The sequence below is a fragment of the Stegostoma tigrinum genome, chromosome 1 (genome assembly GCF_030684315.1).
Source record: "Stegostoma tigrinum isolate sSteTig4 chromosome 1, sSteTig4.hap1, whole genome shotgun sequence".
NCBI classification, from domain to species: Eukaryota; Metazoa; Chordata; class Chondrichthyes; order Orectolobiformes; family Stegostomatidae; genus Stegostoma; species Stegostoma tigrinum.
Window position 1 is genome coordinate 45951037 of NC_081354.1, and position 21786 is coordinate 45972822.

A 21786-nucleotide genomic window follows, 5' to 3' on the forward strand; every position below is an offset into this window, starting at 1 on the left:
AACCCGGTTTTGTCAACTCTGTAACCCAAGTAGGTCACTTGGAGTTAGTAAGAACTGCTGATTCTAGAGTCAGAGATAACACAGTGTGGAGCCAGAGAAACACAGTCAGCCAGGCAACATCAGAGGAGCAGGAAAGCTGATGTTTTGGGTCAGGACCCTTTTTCAGAAAGGTCCGGACCTGAAACATCAACTTTCCTGCTCCTCTGATGCTGTGTAGCCTGCTGTGTTCCTCCAGCTCCAAACTGTATTGGTCATTTAGGGTGCCTGGAGTACACATTTTTTCCCTTCTAAGGTGTATGCCCTTCTGGGAGAAACATTTAAGCACTATGTCTAAGTTCTCCAAGTGCTCTTTATTGATCTTCCCTATTAATCATGCATCATTGAGGTAAATGGCAACTTAGGGATAGCCCTTGTAAAATGTCCTCCATGGTCTGCTAGAAAAAGGCACAGGCTATGATACCTCAAATTGCTGTCTTGTATATTGTTCTCAACCCTTATGGGTATTAATTGTAGCATACTCTGGGACTCCTCATCCAGTTGCAATTGTAGATAGACGTGGCTCATGTCCAGCTTCGTAAAGAACAGCCCTTCCACCAACTTTCTTTACATGCCCACTATGTGAGAGATCAGATATTTATCCAGATGTGATAAGTAATTTACTGTTGGTTAAAATCCCCACAGTGTCAGGCTTCACAATTGGTACGACTGGTGCTGCCCAATTTGTAAATTACACTCGTTTGAAGATCCCACTCTTGTTGCCACTAAAATAACTGCACAAAAGCCAGTATCCCACCATCAAGTCACCCGTTATTTACTTGTGCACCATACACTGGCTGTGATTAGCCAGCATGGAGTCAGCCCTCTGAACTAAGGAGATTCAAAATTTCCTGGTTATATCAGCCAGGGCTTTTCCTGATTGGCCTAAGGTAACAACACCAATCAAAGATCTCCTTGTCAACAAAATCCAGTTGGTTCCAGTCACTACACTGTGACAATAGAATTTGGACCTCCATATTAAAATGCACCTAAGTAGGTTTTGCAAGGTGTAGACTCAATTTATTTCATTATAAACGAGTATGGATAGCCACACCATTGTTCTTAATACAGAATCTGGCCTATTATCACAACTGGATCACCAGACAACTTATTATCTCAATCACTGCACATTCCTTCATAATATGACATGACAGACAGGAATTTGAGCAGGGAGATAGATGTCAAGAGTTGAAAATTTCTCCACCTCTGGAGACAGGCCTCAGGTGCCAGAGGAAATGAGCTGATGGTGACCTCAACAGGCTAAAAGGCTCACCTCGTCCCGTAAACCATAAACGTCATCTCAGATTTAAGACCCTTATTCTCAAATACTCTTTTCATTAGTTAGCCAAAACCTGAGCTGAAATGTCAGAGACGATGATGAATTTTGTCATCTATTTGTGTATTATGAGCAGTAAGGTGGGACTGCAGCCTCACAGTACAAGGGACCTTGGTTTGATTCCATCCTCAGACAACTCTCTGCATGGAGTTTGCACATTCTCACCATGTCTGCATGGGTGTCCTCTGGGCACTCCAGTTACCTGACACTTGTATTTGTAACTGCTCCTTCTCTTTAACCTCTCTCTGGCTTTCTGTAGTTATGAGCAAAGCTATAACTTTCACTCCAGCCAAATATTGATGTAGGACTAAGTCTACTCCATCAATGGTGATTTCTTAATTATCCATACATTCATTGGTATTCAAGTCACATTACTATTGCACTTTGTACAATGGAACAAGGATATGATCTGCATTTATCCCTGTTAACTAAAAATTTAGTTTTCAGTGAACTCTCTGGAGGGAAAATTAGATCCTTGTTCAGCAAATGAGTTTCAGTAGCTCCCATATCCTGCTAATATAGCGATGTGTTTATTGGATTATTGGAAGAAAAAGTGGCTATTTTTCCTTGTGACAAAAGCCCTTCATATCTCTCATCTACCCTACTCACCTTTGCTGCATTCAAAGCAGCTTTCACTGCTGGTTACCTGCTTGTAGTTTAAGCTAAAGGTATTTTTCCCTTTGAGTTTTCTTTTTGGATTCATTCTTACAAACCCCGGTAAGTTTTATTGGTTTCCCTTGCAACTTCCAGCATACTGGACAAAGGTGGCTCACTCTATTATAATGAAAACACTTTGAATTTTCTCCTCCAACTTCAGCACATTCCCTTCTGAACAGAGCAGGATCTTGGGGCATTTCCAGCTATCCTTTCTTTATCCTTTGGCTTCCCCATTCTCTAGATTCTCAAGTTTATGGGGTAAAGGAAAAAAGGTTTAACTTTATGATCACCTGATAGACATTATCTATCACTGCTGTCTGTATAGCAGTTGCAACCTTTCAGTCTTCAACATGGGTTTTTATTACAAAAGCTAGTGAGTTGTTAAATTCTTCAGAGAGAATGGTTTCGCTGAGAACTTGTTGTGGTTTCAACTCCTAACACTCGTACGCACCTGTAAAATTACTTTGTTTAACCCTTTCAAATTCAGTGTAAGTTTGTCTAGGCTGTTTTCTTAAATTTCAGAACTTTTGCCTGTATAATTCTGGAACTGATTCATGTGTACCCCATGTAGTTTATTTTGTGCAATTTCATACCCCATAGAAACTTACTGTGACAGTGAAGCATAAATTTCAATAGTTTATCGGTCAACTTGCTCTGTATGTGCTCTGTACAGTTTTCCTTTGGCAGATCTGTCGCACTATATCATCAAATGGCATGAAGAATGCCTCCAAATATTTCAACTCAAATTTTGATAGTGCCTATATAACAGTAAATATTTCCTTACTGGACATTAGATCAACCCCATCAGAGGCTTCTTGAGACCATGAGGACTCCCTTATAATGGCATAATTTTAAGCTTATATTCAATTACTTTCCCTTTCTCAGTCTCTTGCATTTCTAGTTCCATCCTTCGCATTTCAATTTCAATTTGCATTCATTTTCATTCTATCTCACTTCCCTTTACTTTCTGCTCTCTCCTTGTCTTTTTCTGCCCTTTGGAATTCCATTTCCATTTCCATTTCCTGCACTACTCCAGCCTCTTTTTCTTCTTCATTCTCGAACTGATGTAACCATAACTCAATATTAACTGATTCTGATGTTCCACTACTTGGAGTACCTGGTCTCTCTGTTTCTATTAAACTCAAATGCAATGCTAGACCTTAATTTTTGACTTCTTCGGCAATTCTCATTCTAATTTATTTGTCAGTTCAATCAGTCTGTTTTTGTGCCCTCTTGTATGTTTGTTAGGAACATATCATCCCCTTGCAGGAAGGCTTGAGTAGTTTCTAATTTTAGTGATTGTAATGAGGTCAGCCAATTGCACCTCATAGAATGAATTCCCTGACTGAGGCTGTTAATCTGGCCCAGTCAGAAACCCCTCGCTGACAAATATAAACAGGAGTTCTGGTCACTCTGAGAGCTGGCTCTGAGGAAGCTCAATCAATGTCAAGGGCTTGCAACGTTTAAATAAAAGGTGACTTGGTGACGAGTTACTTGCCTCTGTGGAGTATTTCACGAATCCAGTCTTATTTTTGGTAATACAGAACGTAGTGTTTCCTTTCATCTCTTTAGCACTTATTAACGCCACATTCAATCTTATGTTATCTTGGTTCCAAAATAGCCCAGTCACCAATTCTCAAACTTTATCATAATTCACTGGTCTGGTGTGCTGGAAATCTAGTCCTGCTATTCCTGGCATCATCACTAATGTAAAAAGACTTAATCAAACTACCAAAAGAGGAAAACTAAAATCAGGGCAATACACTACAATTAGCACCAGTCTGAACCACAGCAGTTGAAGAGCTGTTTCTTTCAATATCTTCTAATTCCTTTTAGTTTTTTGTTGTTAACACATCATCATTCATACACTCTCTGTTGTATTCACTAGTTAGGAATTAATGCTTTCACTGCCTTTAAGGATATTTCACTCCTCTTTTGCGGGATTTACAGAGAAACGTGAGTGAAGGACAGCTGGCTGTTACTGGAAATGTTCTAATACATCCACAAGTGAGAGAGAAACATGTATGCACAGATTTTTTTAATATACTTTCTTTTTGCAGGTTAGGTACACTGATCCGACACAAGCTGTGGTCAGGAGCCAATCAAGACATTGTTGTAAAGCAATTAGTCCCTTTAGTCAATCCATTGGCTCCGTTGTGTCTGTTTTTGCTCTTCTGGGGTGGCTCAGTGGCTCAGTGGTTAGCACTGCTGCCTCACAGCACCAGGGACCTGGGTTCAATTTCACCCTCAGGCAACTGTCTGTGCGGAGTTTGTACATTCTCCCCGTGTCTGTGTGGGTTTCTTCCGGGCACTCCGGTTTCCTCCCACAGTCCAAAGACATACAGGCTAGGTGGATTGGCCATGCTAATTTGCCCACAGCGTCAAGGGATGTTTAGGAGAACTGCAAGGTATAGAATCATAGAATCCCTACAGTGTGGAAACAGGCCATTTGGCCCAACAAGTCCACACCGCTCCTCTGAAGAGCATCCCACCCAGACCCAAATTCCTAATTTCCCATGTCTAATCCATCTAACCTAAACATCCCAGGACACTATGGGCAATTTAACATGGCCAATCCACCTAGTCTGCACATTTTTGGACTGTGGGAGGAAACCAGAGTACCTGGAAGAAACCCAGGCAGACACGGGGAGAATGTGCAAACTCGACACAGACGGTCGCCCAAGGGTGGAATTGAACCCAGTCCTTGGCACTGTGAGGCAGCAGTGCTAAACACTGAGCCACGTGCCGCCCTAAGATGGAGGAATGGGTCTGGGTGGGATGCTGTTTGGAGTGGTGGTGTGGACTTGTTGGGCAGAATGGCCTGTTTCCACGCAGTAGGGACTCTGTTCTAAGGGAAGGCATCATTGTATATAGCTCACAGGGTGCTCCTTTGAATATGAATTTTAAAACAGTTTCTGGTGGTGACACCCTGCTGGAGGTGGTGGAAATGGTGGCTTATGGTGGATGTGGGTGTGCCACATTGGATGTGGATGTTGATGGATGGCAAGTGAGGATTAGGGAGATCCTATCGCTATTGTGGGAAGGAAGAGAAGGGTGTGGGCCAAAGTGCAGGAGATGGGTCAGCCACAGATGAGGTCCCTGTCAATTATGGTGGTGGGAAATCCTCGATTGAGGACTAAGGTGGACATTTCAGAGGCCCCCTTGTTGAAGGTAGCATCATCAGAACTGATGCAACAGAGATGGAGAAACTAGGAGAATGAAAATTGAATCTGACAAAATGTCTTTACAGGAAGCAGAATGTGTGAGATTATATTGTCAAGGCAATAGTGGGTAACTGTAGATGTAAATTGGATATTGGTGGCCATCTCTTTCCCAGAAATGTAAACAGAAATGTCAAGAAGGGAAGGGAGAAACCCATTAGTGGACACTTGGCTACAATGGTCACTAATCTCATTTCATCAAGTATTCTCCCCCCAACAGTCTCCAAGCTCATAGTTCCTCAATTCCACGCAGCCCACTTTTACCTCCTTCCAAAAATATACAAACAGGACTGTCCAGACAGATCTATTATTTTTGCCAGCTCCACTCCCATAGAACTCATCTGTTCTTATCTCAATTTGACTTTTTCTCCCCTTGTCAAGTCTCTTCCCACTTACATCTGTGATTCTTCTGATGCTTTCCATCAGAAGCCACCTCTTCTTCACCATGGACTTGTGCTCCCTTTACACAACCATCCCCATCATGATGGTATTAGGGCTATCCACTTTTGGGGGAAAAAAACCTGAATAGTTCTCATCCATCACCATCCTCCTCTTCTTGGCCCAGCTCGTCCTTACTTTGAACAACTTCTCCTTTAACGCCTCTCATTTTCTTCAGATCAAAGGTGTGCCCATGAAAACCTACATGGGTCCCAGTTATGCTCATCTCTTTGTGGAACACTTCTTATACTGATTCTACTCTAGTCCCCCTCAACAACTTTTCTCTGGTATACCAATAACATCATTGCTGCTTCTCTTTCTGATCCAGAATTGGAAAAGTTTATCAATTTCACTTCCAATTTCCACCATGCTGTCACCTTCACCTGGTCCATCTCAGGGCCCCCAGCCATGTCCATCCAATCTCCCACACTTCGGCCCTTACCCTTTCTCTTCCCTCCCACAACAGTGATAGGATTCCCCTGGCCCTCTCTTGCCACCCACCCAGCATCTATATCCAAAGGATTATTCACCACCATTTCCACCAAATCCAGCAGGATGTTACCACCAAACACATATTCCCTTCCCTTCTCTTGCCAGCCTTCCCCAGGGACTGTTCCTTCCGAAACACTTTGGTCCACTCCCTCTTTACTCCCAATACTCCATAGCACCTTCCTATGCAATTGCAGAAGGTATAACACCTGCTCATTTACTTCTTCCCTCCTCACTGTCCAAGGACCCAGACACAACCTCCAGGTGAAGGACCACTCAGTGTGGTCTACTGTATTTGGTGCTCACAATGTGGTTTCCTGGGCATGAAATATAGACTGAGTGACCAATTTGCAGCGCACCTACATCTGTCTGTAGAAATGTCCATGAGCTTTCTGTTGCCTGCCACTTCAAGACACCACCATGTTCCCTCGCCAACATCTTCATTTCAGGCTTGCTGCAGTGCTCCAGCAAAGCTCAACACAAGCTGGAAGAACAGCATCTCATTTTCCACTTGGATATCCTACAACCATCAGACTCAATATCAAGGATTGCAAAGGGAATTTGTGCACAGAGCCTAAAGAGATAGGAGAGGTCCTTAATGAATCCCTTCCTTCAGTATTCACAACTGAGAGGGACCTAGTTGTAGGGGAGGAAAGTGTGAAATAGGCTGATAGGCTAGAGGTGGTGGATGTTAGTAAGGAAGATGTACTAGGAAATTTGAGGAACTTGAAGATAGATGAGTCCCCTGGGCCTGATGGGATTTATCTAAGGATTCTAAGAGAAGCAAGAGAAGAGATCGCAGGGCTTTTGACAATTATCTTTTCGTCCTCACTGTCCACTGGTTCGGCCACATCTGGAGTATTGTGTCCAGTTCTGGTCTCCTCATTACAGGAAAGATGTGGAAGCGTGGGAAAAGTTGCAGAGGAGTTTTACCAGGATGTTGCCTGGAATGGAGGGAAGGTCTGATGAGGAAAAGTTGATAAAGTTAGGGCTTTTCTCTTTAGAACGACGAAGGATGAGAGGTGGCTTGATAGAGGTGTACAAAATGATCAGAGGTATAGGTAGAGTGGACAGCCAGAGACTTTTTCCTAGGGTGGAGGTAGCTATTATGAGGGTGCATAGTTTTAAAGTGAAATGAGGTAGATGTAGGGGAGACATCAGAGAGTGGCAGGGACGTGGAATGCTGGAAGACTGGAGAGCGGCAAACCTCATTCCCTTGTTCAAAAAAGGGAACAGGGATAACCCCGGAAATTACAGGTCAGTTAGTTTTACTTCAGTGGTGAGCAAATTATTGGAAAGGGCTCTGAGAGATGGAATTTATGATCACTTGGATAGGCAGAGTTTGATTTGTGATAATCAGCAGGTATTTGTGAGGGGTAGATCATGCCTCACAAACCTTATTGAATTCTTTGAAGAGGTGACCAAATACATGGTTAAAGGTAAAGCAGTGGATGTGGGATACATGATTTAGGTAAGACATTTGATAAGGTTCCCCATAGTAGCTTCATGTGGAAGGTAAGGAGGCATGGGATGGGGAAAATGTGGCAGATTGGATTCAGAATTAGCTGACCCTTAGAAGACAAAGGGTGGTAGTGGATGGAAAACATTCAACATGATGCTCAGTTATGAGTAGTATATCACAAGGATCTGTTCTGGGTCCTCTTCCATTTGTGATACGAAGGTGAGTCAAGTTGTGGATAATACAGAGGGCTGTTCTAGGTTACAAAGGGACATTGATAGGATGCAGAGCTGAGCTGAGAAGTGGTAGATGGAGTTTAACCCTGTAAAGTGTGAGATGATTCATTTTGGAAGGACAAATTTGAAAGCAGAATACAGGGTTAACGGAAAGATTCTTGGCAGTGTGGAGGAGCAGAGGGATCTTGGGGCTCATGTGGACAGTTCCCTGAAAGCTGCCACCCAAGTGGGTAGAGTTGTTAAGAAGGCGTATGGTATGTTAGCTTTCATTAAGAAAGGGTTTGAGTTCAAGAGCCATGAAGATATGCTCCAGCTATACAAAGCCCTGGTTCGGCCACATCTGGAGTATTGTGTCCAGTTCTGGTTTCCTCATTACAGGAAAGATGTGGAAGCATGCGAAAAATTGCAGAAGAGTTTTACCAGGATGTTGCCTGGAATGGAGGTAAGGTCTGAGGAGGAAAAGTTGATAAAGTTAGGACTTTTCTCTTTAGAACAACAAAGGATGAGAGGTGGCTTGACAGAGGTGTACAAAATGATCAGAGGTATAGGTAGAGTGGACAGCCAGAGACTTTTTCCTAGGGTGGAGGTAGCTATTACAAGGGTGCATAGTTTTAAAGTGAAATGAGGTAGATGTAGGGGAGACATCAGAGAGTGGCAGGGACGTGGAATGCATTACTAGAGACGGTAGTGGAGTTGACCTCATTAGAGGCATTTAAGCAGCTATTAGATAGACATATGGATGATAGTATAAGGTAAAGGTGGACATTAGATCGACCTTAGATTTAGGGTAAAAATTCAGCTCAACATCATGGACTGAAGGGCCTGTATAGTTTTATGTTCTGTTTCCTAATATCAAGTTCAATGATTTTAGGGTCTGAGCACCTTCTGCCATGTTGTTGCCCCAATCCGCACACACCTGACATTGTCATCACATACGCTGCTACCTCAAACACGTCATGGTAGTCGAGCAATTCAAAATTTCCTTTACCAAATAGAAATATTGCTGATCTGTATTTGACATTTTTCATACTGTTTGGTGCAGTTCAGAAGATCAACATAGTTGGCCGTTGTAGCTGAGTCCTTCTAAATCATACGCATGAAGCTATTACCTATTTCCAATAAATAACAAAAGTGAATTATAGTTTTATATAAAGTAGTTTATTTGCAAACATATACTATTATTTTTGTCTGTATGTGCACATAACATGCTGTGCATAAAGATAATTGATCTTTAGCAAATTGAAGCTTTTTGTTTACTAAAGATTTTTTGTTTCTTTAACAGCAAAATGTGATCCAGTATGTCAGCATGGTGGTGTATGTGTGCGGCCTAATGTGTGCTTATGTAAAGAAAGCTACACCGGACCTCAGTGCGAACTAGTGGATCGAAATACTGAAAGAGTGGCAAGGGCAGGTATTATTCAACTCCCAGTATAACCTGTACATTTACAAGTTAACAGGATTTATCTGTAATATAAAGTAATTGTTTAAGCAACAGGTGAAACTAGCTATTTTATACTACTGCTAAGTAGCAGCAACATGAGTGGTGTTTTCCACTGACAGGATGCTGACTTCAAGCCAAAAAGCTGTTCTGTCTATCTCACAAATCAGTAATGTGGTAATGAATTGCAGTACCATTGTGATGCCAAGTATGTTGTTCGTACGACCCAAAGACTGGTGAATCTTATAAGACAGAGTGACCTTTCAGAAGTGTGTAGCTTTTACAAGCAAGTACAAACCACGTGCAAAGCTCACAACAAACTGTCGAACATGATTCCACAACTGGGTGGCATTTGCCAGATAATCATGAGTGTGTGAGGAATTACAATGATAGCCAACTTAAGATAATCAGTCAGGTTCACTGGTGCAGAAGTATGTACTGGAAGCTACATCTTTTAATACATAAGTGCTCAATTCAGGTAGAAAGTACATGTATATACACTGGACTTGTTTCAACTAAATAAATAGATAACCATCATTCTCTTGTTAATTGTCAGGGCAATTGGTTTAAAATTTAAACAAAGCCTGGCTGTTAACTATCAATCAGCATTGACAGGTGCATTCTCCTTGGCTATTCCTCCACCAATTAGCACTCTCCTGTCATGTAGTATATATGTTGGTTTTCACCTTGAATTGGTAATTTTGCGAAGTGTCCCGATGATTGCAAGGCAAAAAACTTTGACAAAATCCTAGAGATTACAAAACAAAATCTCAATTGGAGCAGCCACAAAATGCCATATCAGAGACTGGAAATTCTGAGGTGAATAACTTACCTCTTGACTTGGCAAAGACAATCCACCATCTACAGGACAAAATGAGGAAAATTAAGCTATTCTGTCCACTGGCCTGCATGAGTACAGCTCCAAGAACACCGAAGAAGCTCAACACTTTCCAAGACAAGGCAACCCACTTAATGGACACCTTATCCACCATTGTAAACATTCATGCGGCACCACCATGATAGCAGCAATGTACACCATCTCCAAGATGTAATGCAATTCTCAGCAAGGCTCCTTCACACCATCACCTGTAATACCAGAAGGACAAGATACATACGCAATGGAATCCGTCTATCTGCAACTTTCTCTCCAAAGCTACACACCATCCTAACCTGGAACTACATCAACATTCTTTCACTAATTAAGCTGTACTTTGCATTTTCAATGCAGAAATACGCATGTTCTTCTGGTTGGAGTAAATCATCATTGTGATATCCCAGCCATTGTACTTCTAATTGTTGTTACCACGGAAGGACTTTTAAAAAAAATATTCAAAGTAGTTGAAAACAGCAAAATTGTGCTGTCCATTAGTTTCAGGTAAATGACTAGAATTCATAATATGAGGTGAAATTTCTATGGATCTGAGGTAACATGAACTACTCAGGACCAGTCAGCATGATTTTCCATTACACTAGTATGTTTGACAAACCTTACAATTCTTTAAAGCAATGAAGGAAACGAAGTGAATGAGATTTATTTGAGATAGCTCTTCACCATCAGAACAGTAATCTTTGCTGAATCTTTTATAACATTCATGCAAATTTAATTCTATTGAGAAGTTACCACGTTAAAATGTGGAAAGTGATAAATGAACTTGAAAAACACGGCCAAAAAGCTAGAATGCAAAAAATCAAAGTTTCTTGGAATGGCAAGTTATGACCAATAATGCTTCATTGAAGTAAATGGTGTGGTTTCTGTTATTTATTATAAAAGAAAAATGATCTGACTTAAAAATTGTGTGAACAGTATCAAAAGTTAGTGATAACCAATTGAGAAATATGGTAAGTTGTGCCAATGATTGTCAATATAGCCAAGAGAAAAGATAGTTCAGTGGGACGGCAGTTCAGTGACATATGCAATGCAATATTCTAAATGCTGGAAGAATGAATTAGAAATGAAAATAACTTCAAATATAGACTTTCAGCAGAGTATAATAGCGGAAAGATCTTGATGCATAGATAGGCAGCCCATCTAAAATGACAGCAAAATTATATAAAATTTAAAACGTTATACAGAATCCTTGGTCTTTAAATCAGATACATAAAATATAAAAGCAAAGTATTAGTGATAAATTCATTCAAAACTGTAGATCTGAGTTAAATACAGTTTGAAGTTTTGGCACTCAATTTAGAGTCATACAGCACAGAAACAGATCATTGTTCCAAGATGCACTGCAGAAATTCACCAAAGATCCTCATACAGCACATCCCAAACCCATGACCATTTCCATCTTGGACAAGGGCAGTAGATTTATGAAAACACCACCACATTCAAGTTCCCCTGCAAGCCAATCACCATCCTGACTTGGAAATATATTACCGTTACTTCACTGTTGCTGGGTCAAAATCATGGAATTCCCTCTATAATCACATTGTGGATCAATCCACAGAAGGTGGACTGCAGTATTCAAGCAGGCAATTCATCACCACTTTCTCAAGGGCAACTGGGATGGGCAATAAATGCTGGCCAGCCAGCAATGCCCACATCTTACAATAGAAAACAAAAGTCCACGCTTGTATATATATACCAAACTAAACTAGTCCCACTTGCCTGCTCCTGGCCCATATTCCTCCAAACCTTTCCTATTCATGTAAAGTTGTAACTGTGCCCACATCCACCACTTCCTCAGGAAGCTCATTCCAGTTTTTATTTACATTATGGGAAGGAAAAGCAATGAAGCAGATGCACTGCAGATTCTTCTGAACGTTACGAGGAATTAAATTTGCAGTTGTGAACAGTACATTGAAAAGTGGAGCTTTTCAACTTCGATAACTAGGAATACAAAGAGATGACCCAAAAGTAGTCTTTAAGATTATGATAAAGACACAGAACTGTGGATGCTAAAAACCTAAAACAAAAATAGGGAGCGCTGGAGAAACTCAACAGGTCCAGCAGCATCTAAAGAGAAAAAAACAGAGTTAACAACTCAAGTCCAGTGACCCTTCTGTCAATTTTGCTCCAAAATTGTAATGTTATTTTCATGTGAACCGCATATTGTTTATGCTGATTCAGCAAAACAACAAAGATGCAAATAAAGGAATATCATAGAATTGAAGGGAAGACATTGAAAGTACCTTCATAAAGTAAATGGTTAATCTGTGTAATTCTCTGCTGAAGAAAAATGTGTTGCTGAAACAATCTATAAATTCTATTAAATATGAATTAGGATTCGGTTAAAGGAATATTAAAGAGTGCATGGTGTAGATTAAATGATGTTGCTCATGACAGTAAAATTCAATCTTGTTGGAGCAAATCGTCTGCTTTTGTGCTGTGAGCTTCCATGATGTATAAGGCCTGTCAAAGGAGGCATGAATGAAAAAAAAGCATTGTGTACACTGTAGACTGCAAACAAAACTAATAGAAACATGCAATTCTAACAACCTTCTACTTCTAATATGGTTAGTAGCATATACTTAGTTATACCAAAATATATATTATAGAGTACTTCCCTCCCACAACCATACCTGTTCCGAACCAGTACATTCAATTATAATAATGTTCCTTCAGCCGTCAGAATTATGGATTTCTAGTATTTTGGCTTGAAATTTGAAAAAGAACTTTAAAAGTATAGATTTCATGTTCTCAGTCTAGTGACCAAAAATTGGAAGAAATATGAAGATATTTTGTTAGTTAAACCAAAGTATAATTCAACAATTGGTTCAAATTATCAATTATTTCCATGTAGCCGCTGGTTCTGGGTATGGTTCCAAGAAAAGGGTTGGTTTAAACCTGTAAGTGGACTCAAAATGTTAAAGAATTCTGAAACTTGTTGACAGTTGATTATGAAGGTGTACTATGCTCATAACTCTAAAATTTTAGAGTATAAAATTGGATAATTAGGTTGCATTTAAAAAAGATTCTAAAAGCCAGTGATCATATCAGAAAAGTCTATTTGAAAATTTGTAGACATACAGCCTATAAGTTTGCATCTGTTAAGAACACAAGAGAAACTTAAGGGACTACAAGATAGCAAATTTCATGAACCAGATGACCAGCATGCTAGGTTCTAAAAGATGTATTTTCAGAGGTGATGAATCCATTATTTATGATTTCCCAAAATTTCAGAGATTCAAAAATGGACCCAGCAAATTGTATGTTAGCAAATGTAAGAACATTATTCAAGAAAGGATAATACAAGCCAGTAAACCTGACATCAATCATAATGTAAATAGTGGAAATTATTATTTAGGAAGTCTTAATGTGTTTAATCATAGTATAATGAGACATAGAACATAGAATAAGCCCATCCCCTTACACTATCCCATCATCATCTATATGCTTATCCAAGGACAGTTTTAACGCCGCTAATGTGGCTGTGTTAACTACATTGGCAGGCAGGGCATTCCACGCCCTTACCACTCTCTGAGTAAAGAACCTGCCTCTGACATCTGTCTTAAATCTATCACCCCTCAATTTGCAGCTATGTCCCCTCATACAAGCCGACGTCATCATCCTAGGAAAAAGACTCTCACTGTCCACCCTATCTAATCCTCTGATCATCTTATATGTCTCTATTAAATCCCCTCTTAGCCTTCTTCTCTCCAACGAGAACAGACCCAAGCCCCTCAGCCATTCTTCATAAGACCTTCGCTCCAGACCAGGCAACATCCTGGTAAATCTCCTCTGCACCTTTTCCAATGCATCCACATCCTTCCTGTAATGGGGCGACCAGAACCGTACGCAATTTTCCAAGTGAGGCCACACTAGCATTTTGTACAGTTGCAGCATGACATCACGGCTCCGGAACTCAATCTCTCTATCAATAAAACCTAACGCACCATAGCCTTCTTAACAGCACTATCAAGCTGGGTGGCAACTTTCAGGGATCTATGTACATGGACACCAAGATCCTTCTGCACATCCACACTACCAAGAATCTTTCCATTGACTCAGTATTCTGCCTTCCTATTATTCTTCCCAAAGTGAATCACCTCACATTTATCTGCATTGAACACCATTTGCAACCTTTCAGCCCAATTCTGTAGTTTATCCAAGTCTCCCTGCAACCTGCAACATTCTTCCACACTGTCCACCGCTCCACCGACTTTAGTGTCATCTGCAAACTTACTAGCCGATCCACCTGTGCCTGTGTCCAAGTCATTTATAAAAATGACAAACAGCAGTGGTCCCAAAACAGATCCTTGCGACACACCACTAGGAACCAGACTCCAGGCTGAATATTTTCCATCGACCACCACTCATTGCCTTCTTACAGAAAACCAGTTTCTAATCCAAACTGCTAAATCTCCCTCAATCCCATGCCTCCACATTTTCTCCAACAGCCTACCTTGTGGAACCTTTATCACAGGCTTTACTGAAGTCCATGTATACCACATCAACTGCCCTACCCTCATCCACATGCTTGGTAAACTTCTCAAAAAACTCAATGAGGTCTGTGAGACACGACCTGCCCTTGACAAATCCATGTTGACTATCTCCAATCAAATTGTTGTTTGCTAGATGATTATAAATCCTAACTCTTATAATCCTTTCCAAAGCTTTTCCTGCAACAGATGTAAGGCTCATTGGTCTATAATTACCTGGGTCATCTCTACTGCCCTTCTTGAACAAGGGCACAACGTTTGCAATCTTCCAGTCCTCTGGCACTAAACCAGTAGACAATGAGGACTTAAAGATCAAGGCCAAAGGCTCCGCCATCTCCTCCCTAGCTTCCCAGACAATCCTCAGAAAAATCCCATCCGGCCCAGGAGATTTATCTACCTTTACACCTTCTAGAATTGATAACACCTCCTCCTTACTAACCTCAATCCTTTCAATTCTAATAGCCCATAACTCAGTCTTCTCCTCTACAATATTCTCCTTTTCCTGAGTGAAAACAGATGAGAAATATTCATATAGTACCTCTCCACTCTCCACATGGTCCACACACAACTTCCCACTTCTGTCTTTGACTGGCCCTATTCCCACCTTAGTCATCCTCCTATTCCTCACATACCTATAGAAAGCTTTAGGGTTCTCCTTTATTCTACCAGCCAATGTCTGCTCATGCCCCCTCCTTGCTCTTCTTAACTAAATTCTTTAAATCCTTCCTAGCTAATCTGTAACTCTCCATCGCCTCATCTGAACCATCTCGTCTCAAGTCACATAAGCCTCCCTATTTCGCTTAACAAGAGATACAATTTCTTTAGTAAACCACGGTTCCCTTATCACTTCCTCCCTGCCTGACAGGGACATACCTATCAAGGACACGCAATATCTGTTCCTTAAACCAGCTCCACATTTCGATTGTCCCCAGCCCCTGCATTTTGCTACCCCATTCTACGCCTCCTAAGTCTTGCCTAATTGCATTATAATTGCCCTTCCCCATCTATAACTCTTGCCCTGTGGCATGTTCTTATCCCTTTCCATCGCTGGTCACCATATTTTTACAAAAGGGAAATTATGTTGTCAAACTCACTGGAATTTTTGTTGAGGATGTAACTAATAGGTTAGATAAAGGGGAACTCGACATTGTTATTTAACTTTCCAAAGGCATTTGATAGAGTGCCTTAGAAAGGCTAACACGCTTAAGTAAGGGTTCATGGAGTTAATGTACTCACATGGAGGATTGGTTAGTGGATAAGAATCAGAAAATGTGAATAAATAATAAACTTTCAAGTTGGGAGGTTTTAAATGGTGAGGTTTAATATGAGGGTTTCAGCTCCTTACAATTTGCAATTACCACTCAGACGACAAGGCCAAAACTATTGCTGACAATACAAAACAATGTATGCTGTGAGGATGACTCAAGGAGTCTGTCAAGACGTTTATACAAGTTAAGTGAGTAGGCAATAAGAAGATAGATGGAGTATAATGTGGAGAGGTGGCTGTTCATTTTACTGGTAAGAACAATGGAAATGTTAACTGTTGACATTCAACGATAGTTGGATGTACTCATATAAGAAAAATGGAATGTTAGCATGGAGGTACAGCAAGCAATTAATAAATTAAATTGTATATTAACATTTATTGCAAGAGTCAGAGACGACAAGATTAAGGAAAATTTGTTACAGGGAACTTTGGTGAGGCCTTTGGTTTTGATCTCTAAAAAGACATACTTACCTTGGAGATTGTAAAACAAAAATGAATTAGATTGGTTTCTGGGATGACAGCATTCTGTTATTACATGAGGCAGTAAAATGAAAAATAAAGTGAGCCTATACTTTCTAGGTTTTAGAAAATGGGATACAATTTCATTTAAACACATGTTTCTGAAGGACTATGACAGAGTAGATGTTAAAAGTTAGTTCTGAAGCTAGAGAGTCTGGAAGAAAATGGTGCATCCTGAGGATTAAGGGGCAATCATTTAGGCCTTAGATGAGGAGAAATTTCTTCACTGAAAGGCAAGAATTGTGAATCTTCAATGTGGATGGATGATGTAATGTTTTGTTTATTCAAGACTGGTAATGAGAAGTTGTTGATATCAGGGAATTAAAAGATATGGAGAGTAGGTGAGAAAGTAGAGATGAAGTTGAAGAACTGTCATGATTGTATTGAAAGGTGGAATGGGCTTGAATAGTAATTTGGTCTATTTGTTCTAGTTTTTATATTCTATGTTACATATCCAACTCACTAATGGAAATTTAAAAGAGATGAGGTTGTAGACTAGATCCCTGGGCTACACTACTAGTCTTATTCAACCATCATGGTAAGTAACTTTCTTCTGTCTCATTCTCTGTCTTCTGCCTTCCAACCAATTTCCAATCCTATTCAAAAGCCAACTTCCATTTCTGTGGATTCTTGTTTTTTGTAAAAAAATCTGGTGTAAATTTTTTCTAGAAACCTATCAATTTTCAGTAAAATCTATAAATGCTGTCTTATCAGCCTTTGGAGAAACATCCTGAAAAAAAATCAAGTCAATTAATCAGACTTGACACAGCCTTAACAAAGCTGTGCCGTCTCTTTCTGATTGACTTATATTTGTTCAAGAGCTAGGTCACTCTGTCCCTTCATGTAAGATTTTAGTAGCATCCCCTTAACTGTAATCATGAGATAATTTTCAATGTAACACCAGTCTTCAAATTCAAGGAAACTGAAAAGCTAAAACTTCTTCAATTTCTTCATCTACTTCTTTTAAAACCCTAGAACAGAAGCAACAAGTCCTTAAGACTTTTCTGTTTCATTGTTTATTCTAAATTTCTTATCTATTAGAATTTGTTTTGTTTGTATTGATTCCTAGATGCTTCTCCCCTAAGGTTGTTAAATGGTTAGTTTCACAATTAAATTCTTCCACGGTATTAAATGCCTGAAATATCCATTTAAATCAAGTTTGAATTGAACATTATCATTTTTATTAAAAATCTGTAATGAGAACTTATATCATAAAAATTGAATTGTTTGGTTCATCATTAATAACTTGAATTCTTAAACTACTTTCTTTGGCAATGTATTCAGATTTACTTCTTTATTTTCCTTGGCAGCAGCTTGCCAGCAGCCCAGAAAACATGGAAACTGTAACGCCCCTGTAAGACGATGGTTCTTTAATGCGGATACCAGGCTGTGTGAACAGTTCCTCTATCGAGGTTGCCAGGGCAACAAAAACAGATTCAGCTCATATGAAGAGTGCGTAAAAACTTGCTTACCAAGAAGCCAACAAGGCTCAGGATTGATACAAGGGATAAATAAATAAAATTTTAGCCAGCCATCTTTTAGTTTCTTCCACACTGAGAAAAGAACAAATGCATTTCAAGATAATTTTCATTTTCTGATGTATATTTTACATGGGAATAAAAGATTTTAAATCAAAAATGGGAAAACAGGTTAATTCAGGTTTCTGTTGTCTAAACTTAAATTTATTTTAAAATGATGTGTATTATCTGAAATGAGATTTGAGAAATGGTGATATCTAAGAAAACTTGTCAGGAAAGTGTGTAAACTCATCACTGATACATCACTCGTCAGATTCTAATTGGTGTACGTAGATTTAAAAAAAGACATTTAAATGTATAATTTCTTTTAAAATCTAATATATTGTTTATGTAAATGCATGCTTAATGTCCTCAAGAATACAGTAATTTACTGTGACTATTGAGCTGATTATTTTTAAACATAACCCGTTACGTACTGTATTGCATTTGTTATAATACTATATGTAAACAGCAACAAACATGCTAAAGTATATTTTTTTGAATACAGTAGCTGCAAAAACACTTGACCACTGACAGTTCTCTTGAACTGATATGACTGTGTCTTTATAGGCCCAAATTTATATGTTCATTAAGCTGTAATGCAGTGGTGAAAGGGGAGTTATTAATGTCAGTTTAACGTAGGAATCATTGGTGCCTAATACTGTTATGTTTGGCAAGGCCAACAGTCAACAGGTTATTACAAGTGTGTTATTGATGCTTGGAGGTGAGCTCTCATACTGCTGCTGGAAAGGTAGATTTTCATTTTTTTTAAATTTCTCCCTGAACTCATTCATTTCACTTATCAGTAAATCCCCAGCACTTTTGCATTTAAAGAATCCTAAGGTATATTTTATTTTTTATTGAATCAATTTAATCATGAGATACTAATGAGAGATTTGTAATAAGAGGTTCTTCTCCTTGCCTCCACCCCCCATACCTGTTGGAATTGTATGTTCAGCACTTAAACGTAACAATTTAACTGTGAACTTAAGTACAGAACATGAGAAGAAACAAGTTAATATGTGGTTAGCTGAAGCATTTGCTGGAAATAGTTATGCAAAGAATTATTAAATATTTTGTGTCAAAATTGCTTCTTTATATCATTGATCTTAATAACTACAATATTGCACATTTTCAATGTCCTTGTCATTTTCACACTTCTTATGAACAACTGATTTGAGAATTGCAGTAATTAATAAATGTAGTACTGCGTTATGCGTATTTTACTTTAAATAATTGGTAATTTGGTTTTCAGAAGAATTGCTTCTAAGAGAAATTACGCAATAATTCATAATACTTATAAAACTAATTTAATATCCAGAAGAAAGCAGCTGCAACGTTCAATGTTCAAAAATAGACAAAAGATAAAGTCTGTTTTGTGAATTTAACATTGTTCATTATCACTTCAGCGTATGCTTCAGGAATTAGTCAAGTACAGTTTTGTATATTTTCAAAAAATGAACAAATGTTTGGGAAATGCTACTTTCTAAATTAATGGCCCAATTCTTCCAAAAATCAGCAATTGTCGTTAGGTTGTTGCTTCATGTCAACAAACTCCCAACACTATCTGACTCCACATTTCTTTTGGGATCTTCTGAATACAGCTTTCCCAGAAATGCAGAGCACAGATTCACCCTAAGGGCTCCATTGTAGTAGGTTAAAGTTGGGGGGAAACACAGAACAAGTCCCCTTTTAACAATTAAATTGAAACAAAGAACTGTGGGTGCTGAAGATCTGAAACAAACAAATGCAGAAATTGCTGGAGAAACTCAGTAGGTCTGACAGCATCTAGGAAGAGAAAACAGTTAACATTTCAGGTCCTGAGATCCTTCTTCAGAACTCAAAGCAGCCAGGAAATGATGGTATTTACGCTGATAATGGATGGCGAGGGAGCAGTGAGCAGATTGGTAGAGAGGGAGACCAGAGAGAGAGAAATAAATGCTAGGCAGTATAATGAACCATACCAAACTCGCTCAAAATATATTAAGGAGAAAATCTAGATCCTTACTTTTTCCTATTTGTAACATTAAATGTAAGGCATTGCATCCCAGATGCAATTCAATTCATCAAACTACTCGACTATAAGCAAAACACACTTTATTTTTACACTACAGTTAAAATACAGACATGATAAAAATAAAATAATTGGCTTAACTCTAACTATCAAAATAATATTAACTGCTACTAATTAACTGTTCCAATGCAGTAATATCCTATAAATACCATTAGCAAAAACAAATTCAATAAAGTGCATTGGCCTAGTCCGCACAGAGCAGTCGGAGGGCAGAGCAGCAGCGCAGTATGACTATAAGCAGCAGGTGTTGGACACTCTGGAGAAAATGCCCTCGGAGCATTAAACGATTTTGGACTCTGCCACCATCCCAGCAGGTATTGAGCAGCTGACCAGCCAGTTCCTGCAGGAACCAGTCAGGATCACTCTTGGAGAAATGAACCACCCTTGTTCTAATATCCATTAAATTATCCTTTGGATGGAGGAAGCACCAAAGAAGAAGAAACCGTTTGAGATACTGAATGATGGCAAGCTCTTCCCACCCACTGTGCTGCTGTTTGTGGACTGCAGACTGGGAGCTGATCTCCTATCAAATGCTGTGCAGACCATCACAGGCTTGAAGACAGTGGCCATTCACACAGACAAGGCCCAGTGTAAACGGAATTAGATGCTGCAGGGCCTGCTTCAAGATGACTATGAGGTTGTTGTCAGCACAGGAGTCCTTGGCAGAGGACTGGACCTTGTCAATGTCAGACTGGTTGTAAACTTTGACATGTCGCTTGATATACTTGATATACCATGGATGAATATGTGCATCAGGTGGGGAAAGCAGGATGGTTGGGTCACCAGGGAACAGCAATCACCTTTGTAAATAACAGCAGCAGAAGCAAGCAATTCTCGGAAATGGTGAAGTGGGTGAAACCAACAGGTACACTGCAGCCTCTGCAGCTCCTTAACTCCCCCTGTTTGAGTGAACAACAGTGTAGAGAACAACTGAGAAACAAGCAGTGAGCATAGCAAGATGTGGTGACCGGGAAGAGTCTGATTGATATCATCAGGAAGCATGACCACTGTGCACTGCAGAAACAATAAGTTGTGACCTGTGGTGAGAGGACAAACTGGGCACCTGGTTATTAGCAGAGATAATGGGAACTGCAGATGCTGGAGATTCCAAGATAATAAAATGTGAGGCTGGATGAACACAGCAGGCCAAGCAGCATCTCAGGAGCACAAAAATGATGAAGGGTCTAGGCCCGAAACGTCAGCTTTTGTGCTCCTGAGATGCTGCTTGGCCTGCTGTGTTCATCCAGCCTCACATTTTATTAACCTGGTTATTAGCAGTTTGTCTCTACTAGGCTTATTCTCCATTACTCCTCCATTGCTGACTGATTTGAGCACAGTCAATGTAAATTAAAAGAAAGAAGTGGAATGCATTGCCGGAGAGGGTAGTGGAGTCGGCCTCATTAGGGGCATTTAAGCGGCCATTAGATAGGCATATGGATGATAGTATAAGGTAGGGATAGAGATTAGATAGACCTTAGCTTTGGGGTAAAAGTTCGGCAGAACATCCTGGGTCGGAGGGCCTGTACCGTGCAGTATTGTTCAATGTTCTATAAAATTAACTGAGCTCAGGTCATTCTATAGCTGTGAAAAAAAAACTGGAGGGACATCAGTTCAGTTCTGAGGAAGGGTCACGGAACCCAAAACGTTAACTCAGATTTTTTTTTCCACAGACGCTGGCAGACCCGTGGAGCTTTTCCAGCAACTTTTGTTTTTGTTA

General features: G+C 39.7%; 2 protein-coding genes across 6 annotated transcripts in view; one reads left to right on the top strand and one right to left on the bottom strand.

The window, feature by feature from the left end:
* Positions 1–19082, top strand: part of hhip (hedgehog interacting protein) — a 181520-nt gene extending 162438 nt beyond the window's left edge. For 2 of the 4 annotated variants that reach the window (XM_048545802.2, XM_048545823.2), the window contains 2 exons: positions 9155–9283; positions 17789–19082. In XM_048545802.2, coding sequence (XP_048401759.1) covers positions 9155–9283; positions 17789–17997 — 338 coding nt within the window. In that variant the 3' untranslated portion in view covers positions 17998–19082. Of the gene's footprint in view, positions 1–9154; positions 9284–16909; positions 17017–17788 lie in introns of all 4 variants that reach the window. The other 2 variants (XM_048545809.2, XM_048545816.2) reach the window with 2 other exon arrangements.
* Positions 1–21786, bottom strand: part of anapc10 (anaphase promoting complex subunit 10) — a 170758-nt gene that overhangs the window by 17684 nt on the left and 131288 nt on the right. The window lies entirely within an intron of this gene.